General features: G+C 33.7%; 1 protein-coding gene across 14 annotated transcripts in view; it reads left to right on the top strand.

Moving 5' to 3' along the window:
- The window catches only part of LOC123673523 (obscurin), a 124,529-nt gene that overhangs the window by 47,937 nt on the left and 58,899 nt on the right, over window positions 1-17,693 (top strand). For 11 of the 14 annotated variants that reach the window (XM_045608047.1, XM_045608052.1, XM_045608048.1 and 8 more), the window contains 19 exons: window positions 391-690; window positions 997-1,156; window positions 1,206-1,706; window positions 2,959-3,312; window positions 5,103-5,450; window positions 5,665-5,886; window positions 6,548-7,144; window positions 7,720-8,058; window positions 9,992-10,243; window positions 11,116-11,257; window positions 12,371-12,555; window positions 12,626-12,877; window positions 13,682-13,859; window positions 13,918-14,051; window positions 14,106-14,315; window positions 14,723-15,021; window positions 15,172-15,332; window positions 15,406-15,581; window positions 16,342-16,629. In XM_045608047.1, coding sequence (XP_045464003.1) covers window positions 391-690; window positions 997-1,156; window positions 1,206-1,706; window positions 2,959-3,312; window positions 5,103-5,450; window positions 5,665-5,886; window positions 6,548-7,144; window positions 7,720-8,058; window positions 9,992-10,243; window positions 11,116-11,257; window positions 12,371-12,555; window positions 12,626-12,877; window positions 13,682-13,859; window positions 13,918-14,051; window positions 14,106-14,315; window positions 14,723-15,021; window positions 15,172-15,332; window positions 15,406-15,581; window positions 16,342-16,629 — 5,098 coding nt within the window. The remainder of the gene's footprint in view (window positions 1-390; window positions 691-996; window positions 1,157-1,205; window positions 1,707-2,958; window positions 3,313-5,102; window positions 5,451-5,664; window positions 5,887-6,547; window positions 7,145-7,719; window positions 8,059-9,991; window positions 10,244-11,115; window positions 11,258-12,370; window positions 12,556-12,625; window positions 12,878-13,681; window positions 13,860-13,917; window positions 14,052-14,105; window positions 14,316-14,722; window positions 15,022-15,171; window positions 15,333-15,405; window positions 15,582-16,341; window positions 16,630-17,693) is intronic. The other 3 variants (XM_045608051.1, XM_045608058.1, XM_045608061.1) reach the window with 3 other exon arrangements.

A 17,693-nucleotide genomic window follows, 5' to 3' on the forward strand; every position in this document is an offset into this window, starting at 1 on the left:
TGTTGACTGTTGCTATTTTCACGTCTTACTTGATTTCACATTGTAATTCAACAATGAATTCGATACTATATTCATCGCATAATCTCAGAAAAGGGATTTCAGAATTTTTGTCAACATAATGTTTTATGTCTTGTTTTTGTTTCATATTTGGCATCTTAACAATTGTGTTTTGTGTTTATGTCGGCTTTATTTCTGAATATCGAATTGTTTATCCAGTGTGATCGACTTGACTCCATTCCAAAATTTATTTACGAACTATAATAACTTCTGTTAGGTATTAAAATATGAGATTTAGTTCCAAATATAATAATTGCTTTGAATTCCAATGGAATATTTCGATGTTTTCTATTTTTACTATGTTGTATTATTTTTTCCTCAATTTCTTTTTAGGAATTGGTAAGATATAGCGCATGTCTAGGAGAGGACAACACCAATCTCCAGAAGGCTCTAGAGTTGATGCTCAGTATCCCTAGTAGGGCTGAAGACGATAAATTTACATCTAGTATTGAAGGATACCGAGGAAGTATCCATAAGTTAGGCCGTCTCTTAGGGCATGATTGGTTTTCAATCACTATTGGTAATTTGGTGAAAGAGAGATATTTATTTTTGTTCAAAGGACGTATACTTATCTGCAAAGTAAGAAGAATATCTGACGATAGGTCAGTTTTTCAACTGAAAGACGTAGTCAAGGTAAGTATTTTTTCGGATATTTACTTGAATAAATTATTTGAGAATTTCAAGCAGATGATTCAATTTCTTTTAATTTTTGGAACCAAAATTATTGAATCGCATATTCCTTGTAGATGAATAGGATAATTATTGAGGAAAGTTGATTTTAAATAACACTAATAGATTTCATTGTGTTATAGATGTGTTATAGACAACATTTTTGAGAGCATTAAATCCATTGAAACCCTTTTAAATTTTGCATATTGAAAATTGTTTTGAAGTTTGAAAGATTTTGAATTTAAACAACACCACTATCTCTATTTTTAGCTACATCAGATAGAAATTAAGGATCACCCCGAGAAAGAATCTATTTTCGAACTAGTCGATAAAGCTACACAAAAATCTGTCCTCCTCACAACACACAGAGAAGGTGTCAAGGAAAATTGGTTGAAAGAAATAAGACAATTTGCTAAAGATCACGGGACAGGTGAGAACGTCTCTGTCAAATTTATTGAATACACTTAATAATTTTTCAGAGGAAGAAAGTGGTGAAGTCAGTCCTGACGAATTTCGATTATCTTCTCCAACAACTGAATCCACATTAACACCAGAAGTATCCAAAACAGTATCAACTGTATCAAGGACACAAGAAATCCACCAAACTTCCGTAGAAGAATCTCGAAAGGTCCACCAAAAAGAAGAATCAACAAAACCCATTAAAACAATAGTTGAAGCACAAAGAGAGGTTGGCGTAACAGAGAGTAAAAAAAAGGTAGAATTGGTCGAAAAACAAGCCACTCAAAAATCTACCTATTCTGAAGTCAAGGTAGAATTAGAAGCAACTGCCGAAGAGAAACATGTGCAGAAAAAATCTATAATCGTAAAGAAATCAGCACAAACCAAGGAAAGTCAATCAAAGCAGGTTGAGAAATCTGGTGAGAAAAGGATCGAAAATAGTGAAGGTGACATTTCTCTTTCTGGAAAAAGAGGTATTGTTGAAGATTTTGCGCAATTGAAGGAAGAAATTTCTGAACAAGGTGATTAATTGAGAATATTTAAATGAATTGTTCATCACTCCACATTCCTCCATTCCTGTTAGTAAACCAAAATTCATCTTGTTTGAAATTTATTTTGTTTCATTAGATTTTGTTTTATTTATTCGATATATTCCAACAAATTTACACACTCTGTTTGCAATATTTTGGACGCTTCTAGATATTGCTGTAATTATAGCTTCAAACTTATCACAAAAAGAGAATATATAAGTAATGATCATATGGGGAAAACGAATTCAAAGTTTATATTAAGCGAGAGGTAGGAATGTTCCCAAATATTGAATTCATTGTTGTGATTGGTGGCATGATGAACTTATATTTTAAAAGAAATTGCAATGTTAAGTTATGTCAATATAAGTAGCTTCACTATCTTCACCACTTTCTTTAAGTGTTAACGATATAGAAAAAACCTTAAACTTTTGATAAATGCTTGTATCTGTCCAGAGCCACTGTCAGATCAGAAATCATATCAGAAATTGTAAGACTATGAGAGTAGAAATTGTTGTGTATAACTGTTACGTTATTTATTATTATGTCGTTGTTGTCAGTTAGTTCATCTGAATTCTAAATCTGATGGAACGATTCTCTCAAATTTATGAATGAACATTCCAGTAATTATTTCATGTATGCAAAATAAATTTCAGCCAAATCAGATCTGTTGTTCTGTTTTGTTGTTATTCAGATTTTTTTTTGAAACTTTCAGGGTAGGTTCAGATTTTGTATGCCGTGATTTAGTTCGTTACTGGGTGAAATGCGACTTGTAAATATAGCCGTTCGAAATTTTGTTTTTCTGATGATATGGTTTAGTTTCCCAGATTGTTTGAAATGCTCTTGTGATCGTATCTCAGAATAGTCAGAATTAATTATTAAAACAAAAATATGCGTAAGGGGTATGATATTAGGGAAAGAGCACACCCAATGAGGATAATCTGACGGTAAATACACCCTATGAAGGAGAAAATTTTCAATATTTAATTTTGTCCTGAAAATATTTCGAATGCATTCAGCAAAAACTATAGAGGCGCCCCATTTGTCAATTTTTGGAATGAGACACCTTCATTAATCCAGGTTTATTTTTGTCAGCCGTCATACTTCGTTTTCTTCACAATTTCTAAACATGATCTCTTCCATTCTCAATCAATCTATGGGAGATCCACTCTAATATGGAGGGATTAGGGTATAATCGTGATAGCTCTTGTAGAAGTACAATTGAGTAATTCCTTGCTCTTTTCAGAAACCAAAAAGAAGAGGGTCAAATCTCAGAAGCAGCCTGAGCAACCGACAAGGGAAAAGTCACCAGAACATCCCCAAAGTCCGTACCCACCTCACGACGATCACCTCAAGAGAATAGAAGAGGTTGAGCCGCTCATCGAAATCAACAAACCTAGGTTCGTTGAGGAAGTGATACCCCATAATCTACCCCTGTATAGAGCTCCTTCCGGGAGTGCTTTAGCGAAACTTTGTAGTGTTCAACCAGTGCACGTTAGTGATCACGTGATAGCCGATTATAGTGTAGGCGTCGAAGTGAATGTTGAATACGGAGACGAGATGAGTCGAAGATACACATCGAGCTCCAGCTCGAGAGCAGGTTTGTGGTGTGATGCGTTGGTTGAAAAACTATGATTGAATAACCATGGCGAACCATTTGAAGTTAATAACCACTACTAACCTATTTTTTCCAAAGATTTGATATCAATACTATGGTACAATTTTTTTAATACTGAATTATAGGAAATTGAAAAGAAATAAAAAAATAATTATTATGATTATAATGATTACCGTTAATCTATCTATGCAAAATTATATTTCGTTGGGGGTTGAGAAAATTGCATCCTAATATTCTTTTTTTTGTTTTTTCTCTGCTCAGTGAATGAAATCGGAAAGTCATTCATTCGATTGTTGAGAATTATTTTAACACAACTATCACTTCAACTGCAAAGTATAATAATGGCATCGAAATAACTACAACACCAAATGAGAATTATTAATTTCAACTTGCACATTCAGTCTTTTGCTAAGTGCTAGCCTGTGCATTATACCGGATTAATTAGAAGTTTGTTGTTGAACTCTAATTTTCAAATATCCTGTGGGATAATTTCTTGATCAAATTCTTTCAAAATACAAATGTTCGTTAAGAATTATTCTTTTACAACATTTTGTTTTTGGTTCGTGCCTTTAAAGCACTAGTTAATGTTTCTGTACTTAAAACTTTGGTTGAAGTTCTTGTAGGTCTTTCACTTTCAATATGACATTAAAACAACAACGAGCGAAACCTCTTATTCAAAAATTACATGTTTTTTAACGTTTTTTTGTCTGGTATTATCCCCACAGAACACCAGACGCACCTAGTCAAATATGCCTGTATTGTGAGTCTCGCATCTTGCCCGAGATCTGGACAATGTACACTTAAATTATTTCAAAATTATTTCAAAACTTTTCGAAATTAATTCAAATTTTAGATACAATAAGTTGCTACCGAATAGTTATCAGAAATTATTTATTTATTTTTTCAAATAACGCTTTTGAGTTCAGTGTGATTACTAACTAACTATTTCACACTTTCATACGTACAATGAAACTTGAGTCGACTTCCATTAATTTCATCATATAATTCGAATATTTAAAATGAATGCAGGAGTTCAATTGACAATAATGATTTATTGAAATTTTAATACCTACTGGTACAGGCCTCCCCATCGATTATTAATTATCATAGTTAGATTTAATTTATTTCACTGACGCTTTTGCCTGCTGATATATTTGAATGATGTATATGAATTGATTTCAACAATTTTTGATATCCTGGTCTCAACCCCTATGCGTTAACATATAGTTTATATTCATTGTATAATGACAATTGGAAGATGCCAAAGCCTCGTTTCAATATTTTCTTCCACATGCTCAAATGATATTTTGTGAAATTTTAAGAAACGAGCTAACTTTTATTAGGATTATAAATACTGTGCTTTTTTCAAAGAATTCGATCTTACATTTGCATGTAGGTTCTATTGTTTGGGAACTCGTCCTTAATCAAAAGAATAATTGAAAAGAATTGGTACCAGTTTAATTCATATACCTCTTTATATCTTATCTCGAATATAATTTATAAAAAATAGCTCCATTTCAGAATATCTCTGAGAAAATCATTGGATTCATGTGAACATTTCTTCAAAACATAAATTTCCAGAAATATTGACAATTTTGATCATATGTGGTTGTTTAAATCCGAATGGATTATGATAATATAATTATTGCCAATGGTACCTGCGGTATTATACCAGGACTTCTGAACTCACAGCTAAATTTTCATATGCTTTTTGAAAATCTCGGTACGCCATTCCTGCAATCCTAGCAACTATAAATTGAATTTCTCAACAGAAGCTCTAGAGTCATCCTACAGCAGTCGGCGATCGTTGACATCAGACGGATATTCCTCAAAATACAGCTCCGATTTATCTAGTAGCAAATATGGAACAGCTAGAGATGGTTCTCTCACTGGAGGATCCAAATACGAAGATATTTCTAGCAAATATTCTTCCAAATCCAGACTGGAAAGAGATGAAGGTGATTCCTTGTCCAGACATAGCAGACGTTCCTTAGCCGCAGGTGATGAAGACTATGGTTTTTCTAGAAGATCGATAAAATCGAAAACATCTTCCTTGGATAGAGGTGATGATGACAGTTATAGTTATTCCAGAAAAATCAAGAGCTACGGAGATACTGAAGGTATTCTTTGCCCTTGAGTTGGCTGCACTACGAAATCTGCTTTGCATGAAGATAATGATTAAATAGCTTTTTCATTATTGTCCATATCTTAAGTTATGCTGCAAATAACCCAGAAGAAATAGCTGATATTTATTTCATCACAAATTCGAGTGCTTGAATTTCGGTATACGCCATGAGAAGGATTTCTCCAGACAGGTATACTTGCTGTTCGCAGGTGATGGGAACAGTTACACTTATAGCAGAAAGAGTGTGATTGCTGAATCAACAGTTGGTGTAAGTGATGGAAATTCTTATACGAAAAAAAGGATCGTAACAGCCGCTGAAGCTATAAACGATGGAGATTCTATATCTATAAGGAAAGCAACGAGAACTTATGTGGAAGGAGACGGTTCGGATGTTTCATCTGCAAGATCTAGAAGGGAGAAACTAGCTATTGGTAATTAATCTTCGAATCAGAATAGATGAATTAATTCAATTGTAAAAAATCAACAATAGTGAATCTAGTGCTAATTTTATATAGTTTTCTTCGGTTGACTCTATTTTCTTCAAGAACCTTTCAGTTGCAAAGTATCAATGACCTTAATAATCTCAACTTCAAACTCTCTATTATAAGACTATATAATACAAAGCTTACTTGTTGTAGTTTTCCAAGTGGGTTATTTTTGGAATTTCATATCCTAATGCTTTACTTTGATATATCATTTCTGCTCTGTTTTGTCTACTGCTGTTTTGGTATAAGGAAAATTACTGTAATTCTGCAAATATCCCCATTTCTCATATTCGTGTCTTATCGAGGATAACGTTTTTGTGCTGCGAATCCTAAATCTTCAATTCTCTCTGAATGTTTTACTTATTTACGGGAATTACTATGAGACCTACAACCTAGTCCAAATTTAGGTCTTGAATTTTAGTATCTATGATTGAGCGAATCGAGAAAGATCATTAAGTTCAATAAACATTAATTTATCGGACAGCTTTTCTCTCTGTTTATTTACGAGATATCAAATTTTCATTTCATTCACCTTAAAATGGAATATTTTGTATAATAAAATAATCATCAGAATATAATATATTCATGAATGAAATTTTACTACCAGACAACAAAAATGAAGAAGACTATGTTAGTAAATATACAAGACGCTCAACATCTATTAGAGACGAAGACGAAGATGTTTACTCAAAGTACGCCAAGAAGTACTCAAGGACAGATTCTGTGGATCGGAAAACAGACTTGGAAGATGACATATACTCGAAATACTCTAGCAAGTATTCTAGGAGTACTTCCAGGCAAAAGGATGACAAAGAGCTTGAAGAAGACGATTCTTATTCGAAGTATACGAAGAGGTATTCCAGAACTAATTCAAAGCAAAGCGATGATTACTCTTTCTCTAGAAAAGAGGAGAATGAAGAAGATGTGTATGCCAAATATTCTCGAAAATATTCTAGAAGCGATTCGAAAAATAGAGATGAGGAATTGGAATACTCGAGAAAATATTCTCGAACGAAGTCTAGGGAAGAAGATAGCACAGGAGGAAAATATTCAAGGCAATCTTCTAGGAAAAAGAGCATTGAAAATAATGGTGAAGATGATGCTTATAGTAGGTACAAAAATAAATATTTGAGAAGTGAATCTACAGAAAGTAGTACTGGAATCAAAAGACAAATCAGTAGCAGCTCTGATAAACAGGAAGATGGTGAGTTATTCTGAAAATATAAATGAAATATACATAGGTTCTCAACAACCTTTTCCAATTATGCAAAATCAACGAATTATCAATATTTGGAATCGCTTGATTATCAAACTCTTTTTCAATTCTATAATCATGGTCACCAAATTAATTCAAACAAATCAACACTACATTTTGTGTTTCACTAATTATTCTGACTAACAAGAATTCATTTTTAATGAATAGTTGATGATAGTTAATTTTCCTTCAAGCGTGAAGAATATAATAAGTAACTAATTGATGGTCGAAAAGCAAGTAATTTGTACTTTTGGAGAACCTTGTCGATTGTATGTATATAAAAAAAATTATTGTCTTCATCTAGTTTAATTTCAAATTTCAATCCATTTGAAAAACAAAAAAGAAATTATATTTTAGTGTTATTCATTTTCGATAGTAAATAATTCTGTAGCATCTTATTTCAAAATATAAGATGAACATCTTTTCACAAACAAGATGACTACAATTAGTTACAAATTTTACTACTGTATTCTTCGAAGTCCTTTGTTATTTTGACCATATACATTCATTTGAATATTTCTCAGAGATAAGAACAGAAACGAAGACTCAGATCAACGAAATATCCAGTGCTTCCAAAACCGAAATCAACAAAAATGTGGAAGTTAAAGAAGAAATCAAAGCTCAACAAATGAAAGTTGAATCTTCGTTGGTATCAGAAAAAGTTTCGATTCAAGGCTCTACCGAAGTGCAGGAATCATCTGTTTCCACAAAACATACTCAAGAAGCGGATTCCATTTCGCTCACTATGAAGACTACCAAGGAGGAGTCTGGAAAAACAGCTTCAGAAAAAGTGAATGAACTTGAAGATGAAGATGATGGAAAACCTAGGTTCGTCAAGACCATGCGAGGAGCGAATATTGAGCGTAAGTAGTTTTTTTCTGGTTTTGTAGACCTTATATACTAAAAAGACCAAATTTTGATATCAAGGAAAATTGAACCAGTAAAGGACTATAAATCAACATGCATCTTATTGTTTCAAATCAGAGTAAATTGAAAAGTAAAGTTCATATTTTAGAAAAATTGATCGAATTAATTTTTTGAATACCAATATAACAACAAAAAACTGAAAAAAGCACCGAAAAGAAGTAAGGATTTCTTATGTGTTTCTTGTGCATCTATTCAATCAACTTTGAAATCAACCCTGATAACTTTTTGTCCAACTTTGAGCGTGGTTTAAATGTTGACGTGTAAAACTCAATTGTCCAAATGTATCCTCCAACCAAGAAGCTTTCTGAAGCATCTGACTTCAGATTTATGTCTTACTCGAATTTTTTCAACGAACCAATTTTATTTTTAAATTCGTATTCTGCAATCAAATTTATTCCTTTTCGTCATAAATAATTGATGATGGTCTGCATCTATTTTTTAAACAATGATAACTTTTTAAATTATATCTAAAAAAAATCTCATGATAGTCCTAACAATATCATCTTGGCAAAAATTCGAACAATAGCCATGAACTATGAAAATGGAAAAATTCAGAACAAAATCCAAGTTAATATTAGGTGTACAACTTTGCTACCGTCGTTTTGCAGTAGATGACTGTAGAGGTGTGTGGTAATCGAAATAAATAGATCGTAGATGTCAAACAATAAGCTGATGTATTTGTAAACATAACGCCATTGAAATATTAGTCGATTTGTGTCTGAATCATAAGGTTATTCTTGATTAAACATGTCAGCTTACGAGCCAAATTGTCGTCATTTGCGGGAGGTTTTAATTTTCGGCTTTAATATGAAGAAATCTGCGACTGAGGCTCATCGAATGCTTTCAAATAACTATGATGAGGCCACCATTATTGAAAGAACGTGCCGAGAATGGTTTGAACACTTCAAGAACGGTGATTTTGACGTCGAAGACCAGAATGGAGGTGAAAGAGAGAAGTTTTTCGAAGATGAAGAATTGGAGGCATTACTTGATCAAGAGTCGTGTCAAACGCAAAAAAAATTGGTAGGATCATTGGGAGTGACGCAACAAGCTAATTCAAGATGCGTGAAAGTCATAGGAATGATTCAGAAATAAGGAAATAAGGTGTCGTACGAGTTGAAGCCGAGATAATATGTTGAACGACGTTTGTTTGCTTGTGAACAGCTGCTTGCAAGGTGAAGACGGAAAGGATTTCTTCATTGCATTGTGGGTGGAAATGAAAAATGAGTTCATTATGATAGTCCCAAGCGCAGAAAACTATGGGGATATTCCATCCATGCTTCCACGTCAACAGCCAAACTGAATATTCGCGGTTCCATGCTCAGTATTCGGTGGAACCTGCTCAGCGTTGTGTATTATGAGTTGTTAAAACTGACTGAAACAATTACAGGCGATCGTTATCGAACGCAATTAATGCTTTCGAGCCGAGCATTGATAGATGAACGAGAGACATGATAAAGTGATTTAACAGCATGACAATGCTCGACCCCAAGTTGCAAAAGTGGCCAAGATATACTTGGAAACGTTGAAATGGAACGCCCTATTCTACCCTCCGTATTCTCCAGGATTTGCTCCCTCGTACTATCACTTGTTTCGATCAATGGCACACGTCCTGACTGACTATCACTTCTGGTCTTACATAAAGAAGTGAAATATTAGATCGATTCGTGGATCGCTTCAAAAAATGACCAGTTTTGTCAACACCGGATTCGAACGCTGGGAAAAAGTAGTGGCCAACGATGGGCAATACTTTGAATCATAAATGTATAGACAGTTTTTTACAATAAAGCCTTGAATTTCGAAAAACGGCGGAAGCAAAGTTGTACGCCTATGTATTCTTCTTGTTCATTAATATTTTTGAATCACTAGCAAGCGAAACTGCTCACTTCGAAGTGGCTCTCAACAAAGCGCCAGTAAGTTTCACTTGGTACAAAGACAACAGGCCCATAAACGGCCAAGATAAGATGTCTGGTCGCATCCAGTTCACTTCTTGTGAAGAATCTCACGAATATAAATTGATCATCAAGCAAGTCAAGCAAGAAGATTCCGGCTTGTACACAGCTATTGCTACCAATGAAAAAAGTAGTGCTTCATGTTCTGCGCAGTTGATCGTACATGAATGTTAGTATGGTATGGCGTTGAAATCACAGTGTGACCTTTATGTTCTTGAGACAGATGGTTCATTCGTTTCGAGGCATGGTCCAATCTTCTTCATTTCACCCACATTTTTATGTTTTTAATAAATGTTTATGTGTATACATTTTCATTTATTCATTATCTCATTTTTCATTACCTCACTTCATTCCAAATTTGACTCCTAGGACTGTAGTTCAGTCATAGTCGATGTATTTCAGACCTACCGAGATATATATGCATTAGTGCTCAAATAAAAAAAAAGTTTTTTTCATGCGAGTCAGTCAAGTTAGTTAAATGTTCTACAACATTTTACTCAGAATTTGAAATCTGATCTATCTTTCCGAAACAGAAAAATATGAAAGTGATGGGAGTAAATTTATAGATAAAAATTAAAGCACTTCACTTATCGCAATATAAAAAAAAGAAAATTTTCAGAAAACTTGAGCAAAATTTGAACGTTCGTGAACATTCACTTCTGTCTAATCGTCCACACTCTTTTTATGCACCCTTGAATAAAACAAAAAAGAAGTAAATGGGGACGGCATCTGAACTGTTATATTTTGCTTAAATAAGTCCAAGGGTTCAAGAGAAAATGAACTACAAATTTCATTGAGATTTTGTTCGTTCTGCCAATTTTGCCGGTGTGTATAGTTCAGTAAAATACAAAATGTGTATCAGTATCTGTAGAAAAACGACTTAATACATAGATACACAATATCGTACTGCAAATCGTCATAAATCGAACACATATGCACGATCATCCTAATGTTCGTGTTATTTTACTGTGATAGTCCAGTTTGGCTTTCATCATGTAACAACCAAGACCGTCTTTTAATTTTGTTATTTTCATTCTTCAGTAACACCTGAAGAAAGAGCTGATAGAATGAAGAATGATCACCCAGAATTCCTTGTAGCTCTAAAAGATACAGAGCTTCTGGAGAATACTTACCTGAGATTTATGGTGAAGATTGCTGGTGAACCAAACCCTGAAATTGCCTTGTGAGTATACTTCTTCTGACCCCGACAGTTTATTTCCGATATGTAATATTAACAATCGATTCCGTTCTTTACACCTCCACCATATCGATTTCATCGTAGAAATAATTCAGGTACGATTGAAAAATATTTCAATTTTTAATGTGATATAAAACAAAAACAATAAAATTTTTCGTGAAAAAATAACTGGGTTTATTCTAAATTGCCATACAAAGGTCTCTCTCAAAAATTGAAAGAATCTATTAAACGATTTCCTTACATCAGTAAGGAAATATATAGGTTCTTCAATGTAGATTCGTTTTTATTCTTCAAAATGAATCTACATTGAAGAACCTAGAGATAAGTGTACTGTACATCATTAAACATGGAATCGGTGAAGTTATCGAGGATATGATTCTGCAACTATATTTATGTTGGCCGTTTGGCTGATATCCTGTCTCATCGTTAATGGCATCACTTTCTCTTCACAATGATTCATTGATTTCTCTTAAAATACAATCTTTTTCCAAACCTGAATATGTTTCTACAAGATGAATGACTCTCGAAAAAAAACTACTGTTTTAAAATTAATTCATTCCTCCTGATGAGATTATTACTTATTAATTGTAAATATTAATGTGAACACTTACCGAGAAACCCAACAAAATTCAAGCAAATAAATCAAATTTCAAATATCAAATTCAGCTAGTAGTGGCTGAAACAAAGTACGCATATTTTCTCAGTCTCCACAATAATTGAAAATCTTCCAGGAAATTCTCTGGATACGCGCATCCGTAGCCGATTCATCGGCCAGCAATCACGTACGATGAATTGACAAATTACCGCGTTTTAGCAAATTCCAGTAGCGCAACGTGGATCAAATTTTACATATCAATAATTTGCTGTATGAGTGTAAATTTCAGGGAAGGGAAAATACTTTGTCTGGAATTAGAAAACCTATTTCACAAAACAGCTGACCTATGGTATTAGTTCAATGTCTTCGTTATTTATTTATTTTTTTTTTGAGGCATGTTTTGAACTCGTATCTTCATCAACCCATTTAATATTAATTTAATGGCTTGATAGCACCAAATTTAGGATTGCTTTATTTTTACGATCAATATACTTAAATTCCAGTTTCAAAGATGGTCTGAAAATTCTTGATAATACAGAACCCTATCAAATCATACGCGATCATTCAGATGTTGGTTTTTACGAACTTGTCATTCCCGAGGTCAAGCAAAAGGACGCTGGTGTATACAAATGCGTGGCTACAAATAAATATGGAGAAGCTTGTAGTGAGGCTACAGTTGTTGTAACAGGTAAGATTGGCCACAGTTTTTTAATAGGTTCTAATATTTAGTATCCATGACACTTCAATATTTTCCACAGAAGATAAACAAGTTTTTGAAGATATGCCAGAAGGAGAGACATTGCCTCCTGGGGAAAAACCAGAATTCTTATGGAAGAAAGATGGAGAACCTTTCGAGCCTGAAGAACGTTTTAAAGTCCTCATGGGTGATGATGAAGATTCTCTAGCTCTTGTTTTCCAGCATGTAAGACCTGAAGATGTTGGTCTTTATACTTGTGTAGCTCAAACTTCTAGAGGGCATATAAGCTGTAGCGCAGAATTAACTGTGCATGGTGAGTAACTACCCATCCTCATTAGGTGCGTCTTTATATAAGGGTAGGGTAAGGTAGAAGAATTGGACAGTTCAAAATATGCTCAATTTTGCTACAAAAAAAAACTTTAGTAGAACGCAAAATATTTGGAAATTTCACTAATTCGTAATGTGTTCTCTATATCTGAAAGAGCTGAAATTCCTTTGAAACAACCACAGGGGATCTGAAAACTCAAACTCATCATATTTCTTCATGATCAAAATCCTCAACGTTCAGTATCGAATCAAAATTTTTATTGCTCTACCTAGAGCACCGAGTTCATGGTCAGTGCATTCCTATGTTTTCTGCTGTTAAAAGCGCTGTAACTATTTCAAAGCCTTCCAATTTTCTTCCACACTCTGTAGAATATGGTCTTTCCAAGTGAATTTTTATTTCATATTATGAACTATCATGACAATTTTTTTTCATGCTACTAAAACTTAAATAAAGAGCTGAAACTATAACCAGAAAATGAGACCGTAAAAATTAATTCAAAAAAGATAATTTTCTTAAAACACATATAAGCCATTTTTCTCGATCAATCACTACATTCAGCAGAAATCATTTGTGTATTGCAACGAAGGAGTTCAAGCCCTAGGCCGGAAAGGACCCACAGTGAAGTTTAGTCAACATTGCATATATAATTTCTTTTTTTTCTTTGTAATCAATTCTATTTAATCAATTGATTTTATCGCGCAATTTTTCCTTCCTTGAAACTACTTATTCGATCAATTTTACCATAATGATATAAATGAAGAAGTATCCTTTAAATCATTATATTCCCAGGAACAATCAATCAAATATTCAGAGAACCAGAGAAACCTAAACTAGTGATCGAGAAGAGAGATCCTATTGTAACAGCCGGTGGATCAGCTATGCTCGAATTGCAAGTGAAAGGCTATCCTAAGCCCAATGTTAAATTCACCCACAACAATAAAACTATCGAAGCTGGTTCGAAATATAAGTGAGTAAAATTCAAATAATCGAGAGATAACAAACTCTTCTGTTCGACCTCAATTTAGGATACTTTATGAAGATGAAGAGAGCATCTCTCTGGTCATCAAAGATGTTCAATCTGAAGATGCTGGTAAATATACGATCGTAGCTGAAAACGAACTGGGCAGTGATGTTGGAGAAATGTCACTGACTGTAAAAGGTACATTAAAAAAATGTCGGACATAGATGAATTTTTCATGATTTCTTCTTCCAGCTCCACCGAAAATAACCAAGAAAATTGAGAATACATCAGTGCATGCTGATGAAGTACTCAAATTGACCATGACAATAGAAGGCGTACCCAAGCCAACTGTGAAGTATTTGAAGAACGGTAAAGAGATAAAAAAGAGCGAAAGAGTAAAGTTTGTCGAAGAAGGGGATAAATACTCGCTTGTTATACAGAAAACATCAATCAAAGATACAGGTAAGATATGGGATGAAACACTTTGTTTCTGCACAAAGTTTCTCATCTCGAAAACTATAAGCTAGTTATTTATAATATTATGTGTATTTAATGTATTAATTGAAAGAGATATTCAGAAAGTCAAATCCGTTTTTCAAAAAATATAGAATATTTGTTCAATGTATGCTGTATTCGGCATTTATTATTGACTTCTCACTCTCAAATCTTGGTTTTTATTTTCCATTCCCCCAGAAGACTTATCTTCCCAAATGTATGTGAAAAGCTTATGGCTCTATTATAAATATGGAGCTTTCTAAAGAATAACTTAGAGACTTGAAATTTTCAAGATAGTGTAAATGAACACCAAGGCATAAGCTCTTCACTCTTTCGAATATTTTGCAGACAATAATACTATTTACTTCTTCAAGGTTCATATTCGGTAGTCGCTATGAATGAGATGGCCCAAGTTTCCGAGTTCTGGGAGTTAGATGTTTTCAGCAAACCCAAAATAATTCAGGGCTTAGAGAAGAGCAAGATTGTGTCCCAAGGCGAGAATGTTGATTTCGTGATAAAATGTGAATCGAAGCCTAAAGCGGAAGTGAAATGGTTCAAAGATGACGTGGAAATAAAATCAGATTCTCATTATACCATAAAAGAGGAAGGGGATTCCTATATTTTGAAAATTTCAGGTGCTGTTACCACAGATGCAGCTAAATACAAATTCAAGGTGAGGTTAAGTGAATTATATTAAATTTAAAGGATTAGAATTGATAGAGTCTAAAATATGTGAATTTATATCTCAATTCATATCATAATGAATTTATTCTCCTATTTCTGAATGAATTTGATCATTCAATACATTTTATCATATTTACAGGCTATGAATATCCATGGAACAGTTGAAGATGAGGTCAAGGTAGATGTTAAAAAGGGGCCTAAAATTACCAAACCTCTGAATAACATGACAGTAACAGAGGGCGATTGTGATGTTACATTTGATGTGAAGCTAGAAGCTTTCCCCAAACCAAAAGTCAAATGGTAAGATACAAATAATATTCATATAAATAATGGAGTTTTTCCAAATCAAAAATGAAAACGATCCAATTCGTAGGTACCTGGATGAGATGGAACTCACTGAAACAAAATCAGAATTCACAAGCATTGAGTATGACGATGGTGTGAAATTAGTGATTAAAGAAGTATCGAGCTCTTTGACTGGCAAATACACTTGTAAATTGAGCAACGAATGTGGAGAAGCGGAGACTAGTGCTAAACTCACTGTGAATTGTAAGTCAAATGAGTAGACCCCTATTATTATATTACAAGGTTTTAAAAAAAAGTTTATATTTGTGTAGCTCACCTCGTGAACAAAAGGTCACGTGAAATATGTAAATCAGTAACCAAGCTTTTGAAAATGTAGTCGCTATGGAAAAATTCTAGAGGGCGGGTCACGCGTTGTGCGTACGCGAATTTTACAAGAATGCCACTATTGCATTCTTCCAATCGGAGATAGGTAAAAAAGTTTGAGGAGACCGGTTCAACAATAGATGAACCAAAACCCGGGCACTCAAGGTTATTGAGAACGAAAAAGAACGTGGAACGGGTTAATCGGTCTGTTCGTGATGATCCCGACCTCTCCATTCGAAAGTGTGTATATGATTTGAATGTACATAGACCAATGAAACATTGCATTTTGCGCAAATATCTAAAGCTGCACCCCTATAAATCCTAATGGTGCAATAATTGAAACCCCAAGAATTCAATTATAATTCTCAAAATATATAAAATAATCCGTTAATGGAAAAATATTTTTCAATATACATATGCATCGACTGAAAAACAAAATTTCTGGTCTTTTTTTGGTCATGAAAAAATGAATGCTCCCTGTCACTAATACCTTTTTCGAGAAGTATAATTTTCCAAATAAAAATATTCAAAATTATCAAATTACTCTCTACTTTAAGGCTTTTAATCAAGTAGGTATATTATGATTTCTGAAGTCATATCATATCATGGTGATTGATATATTATTATTTAATTTTCAAAGGTGCCCCACGCATAATAAAGCAACTAAAAGACACTACTGTTGAAGAAGGAGCTACACTTCACTTAGAATTAGAGATTGAAGCTTGTCCGGCCCCTCAAGTGAAATGGCTCAGGAATGGCAGAGAAGTTAATGCTGACGCAAGGATCAAAATATCGAGGGATTCAAAAAGAAATGAAACATATAATCTTGATGTCAGTCTGATAAAATACGAAGAACAAGGGGAATATGAAGTATATGTAACGAACGAGCTCGGTACAGTTAGCAGTAAGAGCCTGGTTACAGTCCACAGTAAGTAAAATATTAATTTTTCTCGCGTTATTATTTCTTCTTAAGGATTCTAGAAAATTTCAATTTCTTTCATAAAGTTCCTAGAAGTGTCCTTTGCTAGTTTAGACATAAACATTGGTAGTGATTCATCAAAAGCTCTAGATTCCAGAGTGGAAGTGTAGATGGTTTCCAGCAGAACTCAAGAATTTAGTTGAGAAACTGTTGCTGGGGATAAACTTTTATCGGCACAGAGAAATACTCTAAATATGTAAATATGTACTGTATCTCTCTGTGCTATTTCTAAGGAAAAATAAATATATCTACTCAAAACCATCAATTTTCAAAATACCAAAATAATGGTCAAGACCTTCTTGTATATTTTAGCATTGATGAAAGGTACGAGTATGCTAAAATGTGCAATTGGTACATTAAAAAATATTCGCTACTTAAATGACATCATCAAAATGTTCATGGCTCCTGCTGAGTGTTCTTGTTAAACTAATTTAAGGTACATAGTTTCTTCTCTATACTAATCGAGAAAACAATAAGTGGGGGCCATAAATGATTTTTGTTACAATATCGAATTGTTTTCTCGTGGTTGCCAGATGAAGGCAATGTTTTGGCTCGGTCCGAAATAGAAAAAATGAAATAAGTCTATAACTGACCATTGTTTTTCGATATTTATCTTCGTTTGTTCGGAATAATCACGCAAAAATGGATAATTTCCCAAAACTTTTAACATTTCATTTAAATTTGTGGCTCTTGTTATATTAAAGCAAGAGGACAATTTGTGACATAAGGTAATCAAAAAACGTCAGAGTGATTTTCAAGTTTCAATTATAGCGTATTCGACTGGCTACACCAGTGCAAATTAATTCGAATTTTTGTCCAGCCAATGACATAATTGGCTCGAATTAATTCGCGATGGGTGCAGCCAGTCGAATACGCTATTAGATATACACACAGTTGCAGAAAATTTCTGTAAAATTTAAAGCTACATTAAAATTTCAATCCTCCAATAAATGGTGCAAGTAGCCAATAGTCTCCTCCTAATGGAGGATTAGAATTTTAATGATGGCATTACA

Source organism: Harmonia axyridis, chromosome 2, assembly GCF_914767665.1.
Source record: "Harmonia axyridis chromosome 2, icHarAxyr1.1, whole genome shotgun sequence".
Classification (NCBI taxonomy): domain Eukaryota; kingdom Metazoa; phylum Arthropoda; class Insecta; order Coleoptera; family Coccinellidae; genus Harmonia; species Harmonia axyridis.